The following is a 20,420-nucleotide window of genomic DNA, read 5'->3' as shown; positions in this document are numbered from 1 at the left end:
CCCCCCCCCCAAGTGTGTTCCCTGTGTCCACTGCCATGGTTTAGCGTATGGACAGATATTATATTTTAAGTATTTCAAAGACTGGTGCATTTTGAAGCACTTCAAAAAATCAAGTACACCAGCCACAGGCAGAAAGAGCTCCTGCACTGGAGAACTTAAATTACTGCAGTGCCATGTAGTGGTGTGCTCTCCAGGCAGGAGGCTTGAGCTCCTGCACTGGAGAACTTAAATTACTGCAATGCCATGTAGTGGTGTGCTCTCCAGGCAGGAGGCTTGTCATAGGATTGCTCACTCCTGCATATCAATATCTTTTTCTGTGTTCCCCTTCCCTAACCTCCTTGGTTTGAAGTACATCTACCCATGCCCCTAACTTCTTCCTTTTATTTTGGCTTCCTGCTCTTTGCCAATCTGGGAAGTGCATCCACAGTGTGGTCACATGGGATGCGTTCAGATGAACCCGCATGTGCCTCTTGCCACCCCTCCTGAGCAATTCCCCCACACCTGCCAGATCCCATCACCCTCCTCCTGCAAACCCCACTTACTCCCATCACACACTCATTGTGGCCAGCTGCCAGACAGGATGAGACTTCTAGCTCCCCCTGGCTACAGATCTAGGAGGAGCTGGGCAGGGTTATTTTGCCCCAAGTGGCACAATTTGCCCCACACCAAAGTGCATGTCTGTCACGTGTGCTGAGGCAAAAATCCTCAGCTCAAATTTGCTGCGTTGGTTTGAGCTGCTGCAAGTGCATGTACCTGCATGTGTGGATGTGTCTGTGGAGTGCAATCATGGTTGGAACTAGGGGAGTGCAGATAGTGTGGTATAACACAACACTTTTTTTTTCTTCAATTAAAAAGAAATGAGGAGCTTTACTAATAGGCTTGGGACCTTAAATTTATTCACTTTAAGATCCAAGCAAAAACAAATGTAACTTTTATTGGAAAGTACATTAATTTGTCACTTCATATATTATGTATGAAAGCCCATAAACTAAGCAAAAATAATCTAAAGGCATTCTGTTAGTCCCATAGTTATTATAATTAAACTTACATCTCTGTTTTATGAATCTGAAAATCTAGTCTTCATGAGACTCTTGACTGCATCCACTGCTTCACTGAAAGCTATTTCCACACCTGAGTTAATGTTTCTAGCTAGAGTTAAAAACAGTCTGCTGGGCTGTGAAAGAAGAGCAAATGGAGCAGACTTGCAGAACAAAGGATAGCTTGATTAGTGGAACCATTAGCAACCATTGAAAGGAGAGAAGGTTGTTAATACCTATGGAGCATAGAGTTTAGAAGGGTTCAAGTAGATTGTAATGAGCCAGGACCTCAACTGACTCCTTCACTTTTGCGTGAATAAAAGTGCTGCTGCCGCTGCCAAGCAGTTGCGTTTAAACTTGTGGTAGAAGAGGAATCAAAGGGGAGGTGAAACTACACCACTATATTCCCTTGATCTGCCTCCGGTGCCATACGTGTTTGCTAAGCATTTCACTCCTGTAGAAGCTTTGAGCTCCAATACCACATTTGGCCCTTCAGTTGCTGTTCACCTAAGAGATTCTGAGACCCACCTCTACTTATGAGGGCATTTCTTGGGGTCGCCTACATTTGTGGAGAATTACCCAAATATTAGGGAAATTACATCTTTAAAATAAAAAATTACTAGTAAGTGTTGTCTACATACATGTTTGCATCCCCTCTTGAGTTTTATGTAACTTTACACTGAGCAAAAATGGTAGAGACACAATGCATGGGGGTTTGAGAATTTAACTAACTTCTATATTTAACAAAATAACTTGCCCTCAGGCACAAAGGCAGTTCAGTATTTAGTACTGCTGCTTAACTGGGTGTGCACAAAGGAGTACTGTGTCCAGGCTTGGGCCCCCCATTGCAGAAAGGATGTGGACAAGTTGGAGAGAATGCAGCAAAGAGCAAGGAAAATGGTTCAGGGGCTGGGGCACATGGCTTATGGGGAGAGGTTGAGGGAACTGGGTTGCTTTATCTGCAGGAGAGAAGATTGAGGAGGGATTTAATAGCAGCCTTGAACTACCTGAAGGGTGGTTTCCAAGAGGATGGAGCAGATGACATCGAGGACCAGTGGTCTCAAGTTGCAGCAAGGGAAGTTTAGGTTAGATATTAGGAAAATCTTTTGCATTAAGACAGTGGTGAAGCACTGGAATATGTTACCTAGAGAGGTGGTGGACTCTCCATCCTTGGACATTTAAGGCCCAGCTCAACAAAGCCCCAGCTGGAATGACCTAGTTAGGGATGGTCCTGTTCTGAGCAGGCGGTTGGGCTGGATGGCCTTCCAGCCCTAGTGTTTCTGTTTCTGTGATACTTGGAGAATTCTATTTCTGGCTTCGTAGATGTGAAATGTTTCCCTTCTGTCTGAAGGGCAAGTTGGTTTGAAAAAAAGTGAATATTTTAAACCTAGTTGTTTTGAAGTCTGTGTCTCTGACTTTTAGTTTTGTTTCTATGCAGGCAGGTATCTAGCTCCAAATGCACAAATTTGATTGTCCCTTTTACAATACATGAACCAAAATCTTGTGGTGATGATTCGCATGAACTGGGAGATCTAAAGGTAACTTAAGTAAATTTGTAACAAGTAACTCTGGACAATAGATAAGCATGTTTTGAATGAGATGCAGAAAAGCTAGAAAAGAATTCTTATGGGGGTGGGGAAAAAACCCCTAAGCTCATATTGCAGGGCAAAGGTTCAGTAATTTTTTTATTTTGACTACCGCTTACAAAATGGCTATTGAATCCTTGTATTATAATTTTGCTCCTTTGAGTAACATTTAAGGATCATGATGCATTCAAATGATACAGATTTCATTTTATCTAAAATAAAATACCTATTTATCACTAGCTTAAAAAGGCTTATACACTTGTCCCTTGTCACAGATTCACCCCAAACCTGAGTTGCCTTTTGGGGTTTATCTTGTGGCATCCATGGATAGTTCCAAAATTCGGTTTACTCCTGTATTGTTTAGGCTCTATTTGAAGCTAGTGTGGAGCTGGGTTCAATTTTTGTCATTTCAATAACCATGTATTATGGCATTTGATATCAATGTACTTCGGTAATTTCATGATATATTTAGTGTGTATACCCAAGGCATTGACTACCTGTAATGGGGGGAACAGACTCCTCTTTAGCAAAGCATCTGAGAGAAATGGCCTCTCTGACTCATGAGCAGGGATCCAAGTTTTACATTTGCTATGGAAAAATGTTGTTTGTTTTTTTCCTTTTTTTAAAGGAGAAAATGCATGAGAATCCACGGCCCCCTGCAGCTGATCACACTGCATGAGCAGTGCTCTTGGAAGTGCCAGTGATGCTTCACTTGGCGCCCCTACTCCCCAGCAGGTGCTCACAGGGGGAGCACCGGTGCTCCTGCCTGTCCCCCTGCCCATCGCCCTGCTTCCCCTCCCTCCCCCCAAACAGATTTCACACCCCTATTTTCTGAATTTTTCAAAGTGAAGTATAATAAAAGCATGAGTGGGGTAAGAGGGAGTGCCGGTTATCTAATAATTCTGTTTATTGGAATAACTGGGATATGTGCAGCAGCAGGAGCTGGCATGCCTCCCTGCACCCCCTGGACAAGCATGGGACAAGCCCTCTGTCCCATGCCCTGCCTCGGCTGTGTAGGGCCTGGTGGGGTGGGGGTGGGGGCTCCGTCCCCTCCTGCCTGAAAGTGCAGCCCTTGGCTCCGGTGCAGGGCTGGGGAAATTCTGGTTAATAGAGTATTCTGGTTAGTAAAATGCCTGTTAACACAGCTTTTACTGCATATCGGAATGCACATTTTAAATTAACAATTTACTTAATTACTGGAGTCATAAGACCCCTTTATCATAAGAACTGGCCTTGTGGTTCCTGATTCTGTAAACTGCCCTTCTGAAGAAACTGTTCTGATTCTGAACTGAAATTTATGGTCTCTGAACCATGCCTTGCATCTTCAGAATGGAAGTAGGTCAAATTGGGCCTGTTTTGGGAATAGTAGGGGTACTGCTTTACCAAGTGGCTCCCCTAAACCCTTGGTGAGCACCTATGTGAACAAGAAGTACTTTAAGTGGCTACCAGCTCTTTTCCGCTTCAGATAGTGGCATCTTGCTAGCAGCAGGCTGTATTGTAGGGTAAGCTTTTGCTTCCCTGCTTACCTTGGGGGTCTTCAAGAGGAGGCTGGACAGATATTTGGCTGGGATGATATGACCCGGCACCTGTTCCTGCACGGGGCAGGGGGTCGGCCCTGATGATCTGTTTAGGTCCCTTCCGACCCCAAGTACTATGATACTATAATAAAGGCAGGGCAAGATAAGGGCTTAATTTGGGTCTGCTTGTTCAAGCAGAAGAACTGTAGTATCCTGCCTCTAGACCTTCCTTCTGAAATTATTTTTTGCATTCATACTGTATATGGCAAGGGCACCGTTCTTTTACAGTAAAAGTTCTGTTAACCAGCATCTTACAAGCCGGCATGCTCCACTAACTGGCATGGCAGCTTGTAAAATAAAGTGAAACTGGAAGTGCCCACTGTGGCACTTCCTGTTTCTCCGAGCCCCCACGGCCCCAGGCAAAGCAGCCTGCGCTGCCAAGCCCCCCGCCAGCCCAGGGGCATAACAGGCTGTGCGGGGCCCGCCTCCCTGTTCCACAGGGCCTGTGGGAGGGGCGGCAAAGCAGCAGGATGCCCCAGATGTGGTGGGAGAAGTGGTGGCCCAGGCCACTCAATTAACCCGCATATTTTGTTATCTGGCATCCCCCATTCCCATGGGATGCCAGATAACAGAGCTTGTACTGTACTTTAATTTGTTGGAGTGCCCACAGTGTACAAGCTGTATTGTGAACAGATTGCACTGTATTCTTCAAAGGTGCCGAGTACACTGCAGTTTTCAACTTCATGGGAGTTGTACATGAAAATTGGGCTATTGTTTCTTGTGAAAAGTCATAATAAGATGGAGGCGGCTAAAGTGCTGGCAAAGTGGTGGCTAAGTTTGATAAGTAGGATCTTTAAGCCAACTAAATTCAGCTTGCTGTCTTATTTGGTCAGTTCTTAACTTCTATTTTCAGTGTTTATGCCCTTCTCTACATATATAGAGGAGCTGTTTTCCCATGAGATGAGAGATAAAGAAAATGCTGTTTTTGGTGTAAATAAAGTAATGTGCAGAGGTACTCAAGAAAAATACCAAATTAAGTTACTAGTGTAATATAGCTAAGAATTGGAGTAGCTTAAGTAATTTTTAGTATGGTTACCAAACCTCAAAAAAACCATACCCGAAACAAAATATTTTAACACTGTAGCAGAAAGATTACACCAATGGAGACTTCAAAATGTTTGAAGAAATACTGGAGCTAATGAGTGTTTTGTTTTGCCCCATGTCAGAGGGCTAATTTGATGTAATGAGGAAATTACTTTAAAATATTGTGTTTGGGCTCTTTTTCCTTATGCTTTTAAAAATATTTTTCTTCAGTTTTTACAGGACAAAAACTTTCTCCAATCACAGTTGTCAGATGAAGAGAGTATAGAAACTGCAACTGCTTCCACTGTAACCCTAAAAAATAAAACAGGTTCAAATCTTGCAACAAAAAGAAAAGAAGGTAACAGTATTGATAATTCCTACATTGTTATGAACGTAGGTCAGCTGTTCTGCCTTCAATAATCTCTTCAATAGTCCATGATAACTGCTTTTTGGATTGAGAAAAGCTTTTATAAAAATGTGTTCCTTTTCTCCATCCCATTTAAAAAGTAAAAAAAAAAAGTTAAGTTGCATTTTGGATGCTGTAGTAATGTTGAGAACTGAAGCTTGATGTCCTGCCATCTTGGCTACTTGTGTCTAGCACAGCCACTCGGTATATTTTAATCCCACTCCAAAGACATTTCTGAGCACCTGGACAAGCCTTTCTATAAATCCCTATTCCCTTCCCCATGGGACTTCAATATAATGCTCACTGACCTGTTGGACTTCCCTTCTGTCACCTTTGGATGAAGACCGCCACCTTTGTTTTCTGTTAATAGCTTTCCCTGGGTATTCGGTTAATATCTCACTCCCCTTTATCTATTAGGGGAATAAAGGGATTTCAACCCCTCATGACAGGCCTATCTTATTCTTTCTTCAGGATGGAGTTAACCACTAGATATTACCTAAGTTATTTTTGCCCACGGTTGCCTCTTACAGTTCCGTGTTTAATCAATTTAGTCATGTAGCAGTTTTCTCCCAAATCTCATTCTTTGCCAGTCCAAAGCAAGGCCTTGACAAGATCAAAAGCTCTTTAGTTATCAAGACCTGCTGTCTTCCCCATCTTCTCTGCTGTATTGTTATTGTTAGCTGTGTTGTTGCAGTTTATTCCTTTTTTTTTCTTGAAGACTGAAGCAAAACAGCTATTGAACATCTCTGCCTTCTTTTTGTCTTCTGTTCTAATAGCTCATGCTGGCTATTAAGAAGTGGATTCTTGGGCTATTATTTCTGTCCAGTGTATTTAGAGAACCCTTCCTCATTGTCTGGTAACTTCCTTTATGAGGTTCAGCTCCACTTCTCTCTTCGCTTTCCTGACTTTTTTCTTTGCAAGTTCTTGCTGTTTCTTGATAATAGGAAGGCCAAGTCACTAGATAAGCATGTTTCTTTGATTTGGGGGGCATTTAAAGAAGCTTCTTGAGTAACCACACAAGTCTCCTACCATTCTTCTTATGTTTCTACCATGTTGGAATAGCTTTCTGCTCTGTTCCCCATACTATGCCACTTAGAAACTGCCAGTCCTTCTTTATCCTCTGGTCTGTCTTTTCCTGGGGGCTACATACTATTTTTCCAAGTCCATTAAAATCTGCCCTTCTGAAGTCCAGTGTTTTTATTTTGCTAATGCCAGACTTTTTTTCCCTTTCTTAGAATCATAAAGCCTATCATGCCCCATAGTCTCTTCCTCCTGAAGTTTACAATTGCATTTATGCTCTCAAGCAATTCCTCCTTATTGCTGTGAACAAAATAACATAGATAAATCCCCTAATCATCCTGTTTCCTGGAACAAACTTATTCTCCACACAAGTTAGGAACTTGCTTGACATTTTTGTTTGGCTGTAATCTTCCAGCAGATATTGGGGGAGGTAAAATTCTGCCTATTTAGTACCATCTTATTTTTTGGATAATATTGTTGCTTCTTTCAAGAGTGCCTTGTCAACACTTTTTTTCACCCTGACTTAGCAAACCCACACTTACCAAGTATTCTAATGAAGGAAAGCACTGGAGTAGCCCTGGTCCAGGAGAATAATTATAGTAATAACCCAAGCTTGTGTTTTATGGTTTGTTTTTTGGCTTGGTGGAAACAGATGTACCTGCAAGTAGACTGTAACAAAGGTAGAATTTTTTACCCTTGTTTTTAAGTAGCAAGTAGCATAGCTATGTAAAAGGCTCCTAAGACTCCCCCTAAATCCTCTGCACTAACTTTTATTTGGGGTAGATGATGAAACAAGAAATTATTATAGCCTTTTCCTACAGTTCCTATCTGAATCTCTTTTTAAAACGTATGATTAGGTTAAAAACATTTTTCTTTTGTTTAAATTAAAAAAATGCTTATTTCAGAAATCAGAGTACATTATCAGGGGTCAAAGATGCCAGAGCTGAAATGCATGGAAAGTCACCAGCAACAGTCTGGTTCCACTGGAAGTGAAAGAGAACAAGTGGAACAGTTGAAACTAAATTGTGTTATGCCTGGAAGAAAACTAACAACTCAAGTGGGGAATCATAGGAGCTATGCAGAGGTAACTTACTTTTGTTTGTCTGTGTGGGTATAAAATGTGTTGGTTCCATTTAAGTTAGTTATCTAGGTGTGTTGTTTTCTTCCCCCTAGTAGTCTAATATAGCTGTTAAACTGTAACTATATTGCTGATCTCACCTGTGAGAAGCTACTCATTTCCTGCTGAAAAGTGGGACTCTTGGTCAGTCTTTCTCTGCCTGAGAAGCTTGAATTAACTGCCTGTTTTGCTCTTGTTAGGGAAAACCATCAAGTTTCGAACAGCCTGTCCTTCCTATTTCAAAAGGATTATCACCACCAGAAGCTGTTCCTAAAAGAAATGATCCAGCATTTATTTGTGGAACCCCAAGCAACACACTGAATGATTATATGTCTTGGTAACTACTTTTCTGTGTTTGATCAATTTCTGTGTTTTGTGTAACTTATTGTTCATTAAATATTTTATTAGTTGCTTAGTTTAGCACTTAAGTTCCAGATTCTTAAGCGCTAGAAAGACACCTGTGCAGTTAGTACTTGATATCAAGTACCATGTTATCAGATTTGTATTAATTAGACTAATACGTTTATTAGCATTCAATGTCAAATTTGAGGCTTCAGTACTCTTTAAATGGGGAATTGTTACACCTACTTAAGCGTTGGTCTCTAAGCACTAATAGAGAGCATTTGTCTTGAACTTTTTTCATTTTGTGATGATTTGGGTAAAAGGCCCTAGTCTGCTTGAACAATTAACCTGAATCTGAATCTTTCCCTACAAAAGCAGTGTTGTAGAAATTTTAAGTTCCCTTTTTGCAATCATGACATCTTGACTCCTCTTTAGAGGCAGGGTTGAAAGAAGAAATGCAGAAAGTGAAAGACATGAGTAATCAGAGGATGGAGAGAGTTTAGTCTGATATTTTTAATCTCTAGAGGATGCTCCTATTCCAAAGTGTGGAATTATACTCAGGATTCTGAAGTCTCAAAAGTCCTCTTGCTGTAAAAACCCATTGGCAAAGTACACATCCAGTTTCTTCCTTTCATATAAAAGAAAACAACCTCCCAATGCTAGTAATTATTAATTTGGGTAATAAAGATCTGTGCTGTGAAACCCTGCTTCTCTATTTGTGCGGGTCAACTAAAACTTCCATAATACACTTGGAGATAAAATTATGTGAAAAATTCCCTATATTTAACATGAAATTCATGCTTGCACAGCCACACAAGGTAGGAAATACCAGTTTAAGGTTGCCCATGAAACCTTTAATGTGGCCTGTTTGTGAATATTATATTGTGCTTCTTAATTACACAGTTGCATTACTTTTCACAGGACCATTGTCTAATTCAGTGCAAAGGATGAGCAGTACATTAGGAATGGTGCTGAATTGAGGCTGTTTTCTGCAGGGTTCCTAATTTTACTTGTGAAAATTAGAAGGTGTGTGTTACTGAAACACAGGACTGCAGAAAGTGCAGGTGGTTTTGTTGACAATCAACTAATTTTACATCCTAGAGAAATGGATATCATCCTTGCTCCCTGTGTTATGCTATGCAAATTGCTTAATTGGGTTCTGTGCAGATGGCCAGTACTTGTGGGGGCTAAATACAAATGTGCTGAGTTCCTGCAATTGCAGCTGGTGAAACCAGCTCTTTGACCATCTTAAATATGTAAGAGTTGTATAGTACTTGTCATGCACAAACCCCCCAAAACACAGGTCCAACATGTTTCAAGTCAGGCATGCACAATTAGTAGACACTTATCCAGTTCTGTCTCATTCTCAATTGTCCCCCATTTGTATTAAAATGAAGGTATCGTGCCTCACTGGCATACTCTGAAGACCATAATTTGGAAATATCAGTGAATACAACATGATACTGTCGAGGAAGACTGATAAAGATAATGGGGAAACTAATATTGTAGTAGTGCAGGGTTTGAATAGCTTACAGTTTGACTAATGGAGCTATCTTTGTATGTCGCATTGTGTAACTAATTTCCATGTACATTCTGTCCTGTGCACTAAATGAGACAGTCTTAATTTTGGCATTTCCCAACTTTTGAATCCCTGCTTACTTTAATCTTCTTTTAAATGTTGTCATACTTGGCTATATGCAGAATAGGCAAGGCCTTGAAAGGTCCTTACTTTTTATTTTGGTGTCCAAAATTTGAACCTGGGTCTCCAAATTTAAGCACTAGCTTAATCTTGTTCAGTTTCTTTGTACCAAGAGGGAACTAATTGTAAAAGCTTGGGAGCAGAAAAGCAGATTCTATCAGAGAATTTTTCTCTGAGACTGGGCAGAGTTATGGTACCTTTCTTTTCCAACTTTTGCAGAGATTGAGATTGGTACCTTGGGTGCTTTGGTGTAGTTAAACATTTATGAAATACTTCTAAAGACTTTTTATTTTTGAATTACTTTAAATGCTTAAGAGGTAGATAAGTACCATGAGGTTTGAGAGCATATATCTACAATGTTCATAATGAAAGGTAGCATAAATACAGTAGTAACAGAGCCATTTGGTAACTGATTGGGTAAACTGATAAATCTTAGGTTCTTTAGATTGCAACATGTGTTGGGAATAAGTTCATACTTCAAAAATAAATTGATTCCAGACTCTTTTGAGGAAGACTTTTTTTCCCTCCACCCTCAGTTTCCGAACACCAGTTGTAAAGAGTGACTTCCCACCAGCGAGTCAGTTTTCCACTCCATACAACCAGCTTCCTTATTTCCAGCCATGTACACCAGCAACTCCATTTCAAAACCAGTTTGGCTTACAGGTAATGTAAAATGAATGATATCTTGCAGTTTTTAAAAATTTTTCCAAGAGTTTTTCCAGCCTTCCGTAGTGATTCAAAATAAATAAGACTTGTGGAGGTTGGTGGGCTTAAGGATTTGTGTTTAAAATTAGTCTGTAGATCATCTTCTGGATTAATGTGGAGGCAACACTTTTTATACTGTTGCTGTTTTACCAAAATATACATTGCTGCTTAGTTTACGGCTTGAAGAGTTCACTTAGGAATGGCAAGAAATCAGCTTTTTATTTTTTCTGGAGTAAGTCAACCAACTTTTAGAAGCCTAAACATTTTAAAGGTGATGGGGACTTTTATTTATATGCCTCTGGGAATTAGTTTTTCGAATGCGAGTTAAGTGTAAAACAGTTCTGTAGTTTCTAGAGACTTTGGTAGTATTTGGACATCTAATTCCAGTATTTCTGCTACTGCTCCTAGCTATTAGAATCAATGAATAATATACAAGGAAGTACCAGATCTGCTCTTTCTTGATGGGACTCCTAAGTCTGCCACTGTTTTGTTTATTAGAGTAATTTTTTTATGATTGACCTGATGGAGACTATACTACTAGACTGTGAGTACATTAGAGCAAACCTCAGATGGCTGCTGAGAAATGAACCCTACCTATTTGTGTGCACCCAACGCTACATATTGGTGCAGATGGCTTGTAGTGGCTGTGGGATGAGGGATGTACTCAGGCCTATTCAAGCCACCTGTGCTCTCTAACTTCTAGGCTTTGGCCCAAACAGAGTGAGAATAAATAGCCAAGATTTACTTCTAATTGTGCTTCTGTATGTTCTATTGACATGGCTGTAGAGATCCATTACTGTTCATTGGTAGGCAATCCCACTCCTTGTTTGGGGCCAAGAGCTCAATGGGCCAGTTCCCTGGACATTTGGTCCTGTTACCGTAGGTTCTGGTTTTTGTCTGTTAGGCATTTTCCACGTCCTGTCAAGACAGCTGTTCTGTACGGGGCAGAAGAGGGGAAGAGGAAACAACGATAGGCTAAGTTAGAAAAGATGGGGGAGTGGAAGAATGGAGGGGAAATTTTATAATGAAGTAGACGGAGGAAGAACAAAAAAAAAAAAGAGTAAAGATGGTGCTAGACATAGTACTGTCCACTAAGATCACAATAAATGTGAGAGAGGAAGGAAAACATGGAAAACTGCAATCTCTTAAACTTGCTGAATTCAAGTGAATTGGTAAAACATTATTTTAAAGCAATTATTTTTATTCCTTAAATGCCAAGAGTTGGGTATTGCCATGTTGGAAGGAGTCACAGAGGTATATTTCATTCTGACTAGCAGACTGTCCTCATTTATTAAGTGCAGGGTGAATTTTCAAGTGTCTATCGGATTCCCTTGCAACTGTGAAAATTATTTTCATTCTGTTTTTTATGTATTCAGGTTTCAACTTCTATACCTTCAAATGAATGCATTGCCATTAAAGGAAGGGTATACACCATATTAAAGCAAATAGGTAGTGGAGGTTCAAGTAAGGTAAGATCATTTTTTAACTTTTTTAAGACTAACAAAAGTCAAATATACCAACTCACACATTGAGGCATGGTGTCAGGTATAGCTCATGTGCTAGAAGTAGCCTGCACAAAGTATTTAAATAATCCAAATAATAGATATATTAAGGAACTTCAGTGTAAGTAAAAAAAAAAAAATTAGCTTCTAGCCTTCATGGGGATGACCCTTTTATGCTTTATGCAAGTCTCTATGGAAAATAAGAGTGGGACAAATATGAAGAATATAGCAAGAATGTATCAATATGTACTTGGAGCAGTGGTGTTTTGCCAAAGACAAAGTTAGCGAAGTTGCTAATTTGGTGATGCACATTATATTAATGGGATCTCTCAAGTGTATTTTTTAACCTTTTGTAGCAGCAGTGTGTTGGCTAACATGGCCCCCCTGTTTTACCTGTGGCAGATTAGGGTGTTATGTCAGGGCTGACTAAAGTTTTGCTAGGAAGTTAGACATTGAATTTGTATGGGATGGTTTGGATAGGGATAACTGCCTTAGGCAGGGGATTAAACTATGTAATCTCTGGTCCGTTCCAGACCTACTTCTCTGATTGCAGTTCCCTACTCCTGCTACCTCCTGGCTGAGTACTCTTTACCCATTGTGGTTCTTCCAAGGCTAAAAACAGATGTCATTTTTGCTGTATCAGCTGTGCTGGAATGTGTCCCATCACAATGGATATGACTAGTCAGCCTCCTCATATTAGTCTACCTGTGGCTGCAGGCCAGTCATCATTGTTCTTCAGGGTCAGACCTCTGCTGTTCCAGGGACTTCAGGGGCCCAGTCCTGTGGGGCAGTGGCCCTAAATGCTGTGCCCTGATCTGAGGCATGGAAGCTTGAAAACACCGTGGGAATCCCCTGCAAGGGGTTCCTGGGGCTTGCATGTCGTATTATGATGCCCTGACCCAGGGTACATGTCTGCAAGTTGGCAATCATTTGGGGTCCCTCCACTTGCAAACACATGTTTTAGATTACAGCACTGCAGTTTGAAAGCACATTCTGTGAAGCTGCTGCAGGGCAAAATTTTATTTTATTATTTTTCCTGGGATGCCCAATGACAAACCTGGAGGGGTAGGAGGGAGGAATGACTCTTCTGGAAGTACTCTAGAACCTGGAATCAGCCTGTGACTTAGACTCTGCCTCTCGAGTGTCCCTCTGGGTTTGGGAACTTGGACTGTAGCTCCTGCCCCCCTGTCTGGCTCTTGATCCCCCAGTTCCCTCTTGCCCTCCCTTGGTGGCCTACTAAACTAGACTGCCTATGACCTGGTCATTGCAGCCTTGTTTTCATCCTTCACCTATTGTAGTGATGACATAGCCTGTAACCATGATTTACTTTTGTTTCTGATATCTGATTATTGTGAGAAATCTGTCTGCCTCTAGGCAGTGATAGATGGAATGTGAAGGTTTTTAGTAATAAAGAGCTTGTGTAGAGGGAGGGAGTCACTTAGCTGAAAGAAGGACTAGTTTATAACAGGGATGTTCAACCGGTAGCCATGTTTAATGTGCGGCTTGTGGGCCCTGGCAGCTGCCTCTTCTGCCTTCCGCCCATTTGAGGGCAGGGGGTAGGGTTAGGTTCAGACGACCTGGCTATAGAAATTCTGAAATTTGATCACAGTTTTGGTTAAGCCATGAGTCATTCTACTTAGTTTTGGTGGCAGCACATTTAACTAGTCCCTCCCTTCATGTACAAAAATATGTGTAATTTTTCCCTCAGTGTCTGCTGGGGCCTTGCCCAAAGATCATTGGTAACAAGTCCTCCCCCAGCTTCTTACCCCTCTTTCCCCACCCCCCAAAGGCATACGGGGGTTGAGCATACATGAAGACCAAAAAGTGAAATTGGCTGCCATGTTTCTTTATTTACTCTGAGGTGCTTACAGGGATGTGTATTGACTAAAAATTATTTACAGTATCCAAATCAGTAAAGAAATACTCTGTTTTTAAATTCTCCTTTTAAATTGATTTGCTGAAGATCCTGTAGAAGAAAATCAGTTTGATCTAATACTAGAATTTCTTTTAATCCTAGGGAAGAGCTTAGTCTACTAGATCATGCAGATTCTTGTGCTGAATAGGAGTGAGAATATCTTAAAGCTGGCTTTCCCTGACTACCACCCCACGCTCTTAAACTTAACCTTACTCAGCCCTTTTTATGATAGTGTCTTATTTCAGTTATGTATTTCATCACTTGCAGAAAGATATTTCTCAATGGGATATGTAAATTGTTGTTTTTCAGCTGAAACCTCCTCGCAAATTTAACTGGGTGTGTTATGTACTTAAGAAGTTGGCAAAATTTCTCATGTTCTCATGCTGCAATTACCATGCCCTGGTGTTTTAAAAGATTCCTTTTCTTTAAAACTGCTAAAGGGGAAGTACAAGGATACAGTCTTAAAAACAAACTTAAACTCTATTGGCAACTCTTCATTTTACTTTAGGATTTTTTTTTGGACTGGCCTTGCCTCTGCACAGGAAAGTGTCTATATAACGTATCCACATTTCATGTGCTCTTAACAAAGATTTTAAAGCTATTTTAGGTTTGGCTTACACTTATGACTGTGGGCATTGTGTACCGCCATTCAGAGATTTATGTTCACGAGAGGACCCAAGCTTTTATGCAGGGAACAGTGTAGGTTTTGGCTACTGACAAATTGGCAAGATGTGAATTTTGATTTTTATCTTATGTAAATTGAAAGCTTAAGGGGATCAGTGAACTTGGGTAGGTCAGAGGGAATAAATGGAAAGTAGGAAATGGAATAAGTAATATGGAATAATAAGTGATATGAACAGATGACTAGGGAGGAGTACAAAAACTTTGCTTGGGCATGAAGGGGTCAGGTCAGGAAGGCTGAAGTGTAATTGGAGTTGCAGCAAGCAAGGGACGTGAAGGGTCACAAGAAGGGTTTCTAAGGGGACAAGAGGAAGGTCGGGGAATTTGTGGGCCCCTTTACTGAATGGGGGAAGCAACCTAGTAATAAATGGTGAGGAAAAGGCTGAAGTACTCCATGCCTCTTTTACCTTGGTCTTCACAGGCAAGGTCAGCTCCCATACTGCTGTGCCAGGCAGCACAATTTTGCTTAAAAGTTGAGCAGCCCTCAGTAGTGAACTATTCAGGGACTATTCAGAAAAGCTGGATGTGAACAGGTCCATGTGGCCAGATGCAATGCATCCAAGGGTGCTGAGGGAGTTGGCTGATGTAATGGCAGAGTCACTGGGCATTATCTTTGAAAACTTGTGGCAATTGGAGGAGGTTCCAGACAACTGGAAATGGGCAAATATAGTGTCCATCTTTTAAAAAAACAATGCCCCACCCCCGCCCGACCTACAGAGCAGTCAGCCTCACTTCAGTCCCTGGAAAAATCATGGAGCAGGTCCTCAAAGAATTGATTTCTAAGCGCTTGGAGAAGAAGGTGATTTAAGAACAGTCAGCATGGATTCACCAAGGGCAAGTCATGCCTGACCAACCTGATTGCCTTCTATGATGAGATGACTGGCTTTGTGGATGTGGGGAAAGCAGTGGATGTGATGTACCTTGACTTTAGCAAGGCTTTTGATAGTCTTCCATAGCATTCTTGCAAGCAAGCTGAGGCAGCATGGGTTGGATGAATGGATTGTAAAGTGGGTGGAAAGCTGGCTGGATTGTCAGGCTCAATGGGTAGTGATCAATGGCTCTGTCTAGTTGGCAGTCGTTATCTAGTGAAGTGCCCCGGGGGTTGGTGCTGGGGCTGATTTTTGTTCAAGATCTTCATTTAACGCTCTGGAAAAGGGGGTAGATTGCACCCTCAGCAAGTTTTGCAGATGACACCAAGGGGTGGGGAGGTGTAGTAGATAGACTGGAGCAGTGGTTCTCAACCTTTGGTACCTTACATACCCCTGCCAATTGACATGGCAAAAGCAAAACCGGAAGTCCCACCGTGGTACTTCTGGTTTCACTGCTGTGAGCCAAGTCCCACTTTTTCCACCGCAGCCTGGGGCAAAGCAGCCTGCATGGGGCTTCCTTCCCTATCCCCGGCACACTGACACTGGGGAGTAAAAGCTCTGGCGTACCAGACACGGTAGGAGGGGCGACAGCCGGAACTTCTGGCCTGAGCAGGCAAAGACAAAAAGACAGCACTTGCATACCCCCTATCCATGTTGGGCATATCCCCAGGGGTACACATACCATGGGTTGAAAAACACTGGACTGGAGGTTAGGGCTAGGTTTCAGTGACCTAGACAAACTGGAGGACTGGGCCAATAGAAATTACATGAGGTTCAACAAGGACAAGCGTGAAGTTCTGAACTTATGATGGAAGAATTCCATGTACCGTGACAGGCTTGGCACCAACTGGCTAAGCAGTGGCTCTGCAGAAAAGGACCTGGGGGTTCCAGTGGGCAACAAGCTGGATATGAGTCAACAGTGGGCACGTCTACAGATTCATTAATGCACTTTTGCTCATGCGTATTAAATTTAAAACCTCCATTGTGAGGTACTAGAAAAAGGCACATTAAAATAAACTAATGTGCATTAGCAAAAGCACGTGGGTTTTTTGTGATGCTTTAATGTACATTAGCTTATTTTAATGCACATTAAAGTGCACATGTAGATGCACCCAGTGTCCCCTTGTTGTTAAGAAGGCTAACAGCATACTGGGCTGCATGAGTAGACTTTTGCCAGTAGATAAAGGGGAATAAACACTTCCTTCCATTCGGCACTGGTGAGGCCACATCTAGAGAAGTGTCCATAACCTTTCTATAATGCAGGGCCCAAAACTGGACAAGTTTCAGAGTCCAGTGGAAGGCAACGCAGACGATTAGGGGGCTGGGGCACATGACTTCTGAGGAGAGGCTGTGGGAACTGGGCTGCTTTAGTCTGCAGAAAAGAAGACTGAAGGGGGTTTAATGGTAGCCTTTAACTACCTGAAGGATGGTTCCAAAGTGAATGGAACTAAACTGTTCTCAGTGGTAGCAGGTGACAGAACAAGGAGCAATGGTCTCAAGTTGCAGCAGGGAAGGTTTAAGTTAGATATTAGGAAAAACTTTCTCACTAGGAGGGTTGTGAAGCACTGGAACAGGTTACCTAGCAAGGTGGTGGAATCTCTGTCCTTGGAGGTTTTTAAGGCCCAGCTCAACGAAGCCCTGGCTAGAATGATCTAGTTAGGGATGGTCTTGATTTTGAGCAGCAGGGTTGGTCTAGATGAGCTCCCGAGGTCCCCTACCAACCCAAATTTTCCTATAATTCTGTGATATGGAATAAATGGAAACCCATTAGCCTACTACAATGGACATTAAATGTAAACTCAGGAGGTCAGAAGCTAAGTCGTTATTACCTATTCAGTGACAATTGAATTAATCATTTTGCTGTCTGCTTATCCAATAGACCAAGTCCTAGTTTTTGATATCGTGTGTTACCCTATTGTAAATTGCCACTTTCATATAAAGTGGACACTTAAATCACGGTGATCCTGACTGTAGGACTGTGCTATCCTCTGATTTGGAAATACTTATTTCAAATGAAGGTCAAAAGTAGTATGGGGAAATGTTTTTGTATTTTCTTTGTAAAATGAAGATATGCTGCTTCATCTATCAAATAAGGCTGTCTGCTTGTGCAAGGTTCAGTGATAGAGCACCAATAAGTGAACCAATATTGGAAATATGTAATGAAGTCCTTTCTGTTTGTGTTTTGTTACAGGTGTTTCAGGTACTAAATGAAAAGAAGCATCTGTATGCTGTCAAATATGTGAATCTAAAAGAAGCTGATCAGCAAACTGTTGAGAGCTATAAGAATGAAATTGCTCATTTGAGTAAACTGCAGCAACATAGTGACAAGATCATCAGACTTTATGACTAGTGAGTATATGTTACACTCATTAATAGCTTTCAAAATGTTGCTTAAAGCGGTTACTTTAAAAGTTTAACCTCAGTGTAACTATATTTTATTTTTAGTGAAATTGCTGAACAGCATATCTACATGGTAATGGAATGTGGAAATATTGATCTAAATAGCTGGCTTAAAAAGAAAAAGAGTATTGATCCATGGGAAAGAAAGAGCTACTGGAAAAACATGTTGGAAGCTGTTCACACAATCCATGAGCACGGTACAGTAAAATCTCCGTTATCTAGCGTGAGTGGAGAATGCCGGGTGCTGATAATGTAAAAATGCCAGTTATGTAAAAATACTGGAGCCAGAGAGAGGGGAGGAAGGGCTTGTACATGGTGACAGTGGTGCAAGGTTGGGGGGGAAGGGGGGGATTGCATGCGGAGGTGGCGCGGGGTGGGGGATGGTGCTGGTGCGGTGGCAGCACTAGGTGTTTGCTTGTGGCAGTGCAGAGTGGTGGTGCAAGATGGCAGTGGCACAGTGCTGGTTAATAGAGTAAGCTGGCTATTAGAATGCCAGAAAAGGGGGATTTTTATCATATTTCTAGGCTTTAGTATACTGCCTGCAATGCAGATAAAATAGATGTTGTTGGTTTGAAGGGCTACTGCTATCTGTTCTGTTGGAAGTTGGATTGGCTTTTTAAAAATGTAGTTTCATGACCAATTATGTGACTTTTTTATATTTCTTTTATCAGATACCAGAAGTATACTTTACTTCCAGATCCTTTTGAAGGAAGTTAAAGTATCCAAATAGTCCTTTTCTGTGCAACTTGATCTGAATCTGATGCACAGTCAGTGATCTTGACTAAAGTGTTAAGTTTTGTACAAGATTAAGATACAGGACTTAGGAGTAGTGTCACAGGCTCAGGAGATCCACCTGGCATCTGATGCCCCCCAGTTGTCAGACCTGCCTGCATATGTTCTAAGGCTTCCCTTTTACCTCCTCTCTCTCAAGTGTCACAACTGGATCTTAAACTCTTTTAACTGGGGAGGCCTTTTCCTGGGCACCCTTCCTCTCTGTACACTCCTCAGAACTCCTCAGCACCAAATTCTGGGGTGGATTTCTCTTTCAAGATGGTTGCAGTTGTGGCTCTCAGAGCAATAAATGTGGCATCCAGCTACCCCCATAGTTACGCCCAGCTACTGGGCCCAGCCTCACCTCACCCTCTGAGGCTCTGGGCCCCAAGCCCTGATCTTGTGTGGCAGCCTGGGCAGCTTGCATGCTGCTCTGCCCCGGGGTCTCTGACCCTTGTTAGGTGGCTCTATCGTGGGTGTCTCTTGGGTACCCCTGTGGCCTCCAAACTGCCCCCATAGCTGCTCCTGGTCCACCAGGAGCTCTTGGCTCCTGTTACAAGTAGATGGTTTTTTAATGGTTGGAGTGACGAAGTAGTTGTGATGGTTCAGGAAACATGCAAGAGGCAAGGATTCTAGCAGGTGATGTTTTATTGGACCAACCGCATGGTTGGGATTGACCTTAAGTAAGCTTTCCAATGCACCAGAATGAATGATCACAGAAAAACATTAAGGACAACACCACCACAAATGTATGTAGGACAACACTTTTCACAGAACAACCACTCACTTTTTTACTTCACTATCCTTGGGCTTAAGGCATACTTACAAAGCACCTGCAGAAGGTGAGCCTGAGAATAAAAATTCATGAGCTGGCTGGACACCAGGAGTAAAGAACTCCTGCTAATCTTTCTTTATCATTACATTACAGGAGATAACGACCCTTTTCCCTTCATGAAAGGTCTCGATTCTTCTGCTCTCTACTCCTGGGAATTCTTCTATTCTCCAATTTCATAACCCTGTCAACTGTTTTTAGTCCTTGCAGTGCCTGTGTTCCTCGGCATATGGAAACTTGTCTAAGTCTATTCCAGTCATGTAGTTGATTCAATAGAAAATCTTGCCCACAAAGATCTTCCTGATGGTCTGCAAACTCAAAAGAATGACACTCCTTTGACAAAAACCACAAGTTTTTGTTCTAGTCACAATTTTGTAAGAACTGGAAGCTTCTTTAAATGAAGCTTTAGACTCAACAGGAGTGAATGGTCTCAAAATACAGTGGCCCCCACTAATTGATGCATATTGTGCTGCTTTACTTCTGTGATAGAAAAAGTATATCTAATTAATTAGTTTGAACTTCCCATCTTAATGTAATTTTGTATTGAATTTAAGAGCTGTTTCTACCTTGCAGGCATCGTTCACAGTGATCTGAAACCAGCAAACTTTCTGATCGTTGATGGAATGCTAAAGCTAATTGATTTTGGTATTGCAAACCAAATGCAGCCAGATGTAACAAGCATTGTTAAAGATTCCCAGGTGAAATATTTTTGGGAAAATTATTTTTAGAAAAACACTCTCTAAAGTGCTTAAACGATTACCAGTCTAATGATTAACAAATTTGTCTAAAAACAAATGCTGGAATTAGTACTATGTCATACTTTGTAGAAAAGTTACCTGGCGGGGGAATTCAACCTATTTATTTTTACATTTGATTTTGATAAAATGATGGTATTTGGTTTCTTGACGAGGTTGTCCTACTATCTTTTCAAATATATT

At 41.5% G+C, this 20,420-nt stretch overlaps 1 protein-coding gene across 1 annotated transcript in view; it reads left to right on the top strand.

Annotated features, from left to right (window-relative positions):
- TTK (TTK protein kinase) overlaps positions 1 to 20,420 on the top strand; it is an 81,925-nt gene that overhangs the window by 37,593 nt on the left and 23,912 nt on the right. Inside the window, 9 exon segments of the mRNA XM_019520440.1 lie at positions 2,476 to 2,575; positions 5,455 to 5,581; positions 7,555 to 7,733; positions 7,967 to 8,103; positions 10,344 to 10,470; positions 11,889 to 11,981; positions 17,671 to 17,828; positions 17,925 to 18,076; positions 20,056 to 20,180. Coding sequence (XP_019375985.1) covers positions 2,476 to 2,575; positions 5,455 to 5,581; positions 7,555 to 7,733; positions 7,967 to 8,103; positions 10,344 to 10,470; positions 11,889 to 11,981; positions 17,671 to 17,828; positions 17,925 to 18,076; positions 20,056 to 20,180 — 1,198 coding nt within the window.

Source organism: Gavialis gangeticus, unplaced genomic scaffold (assembly GCF_001723915.1).
Source record: "Gavialis gangeticus isolate Ggan-Ray unplaced genomic scaffold, GavGan_comp1, whole genome shotgun sequence".
NCBI lineage: Eukaryota > Metazoa > Chordata > Crocodylia > Gavialidae > Gavialis > Gavialis gangeticus.
Note: the sequence above shows the minus strand (reverse complement) of the source record. Positions and strands in the feature narration are given on the sequence as shown.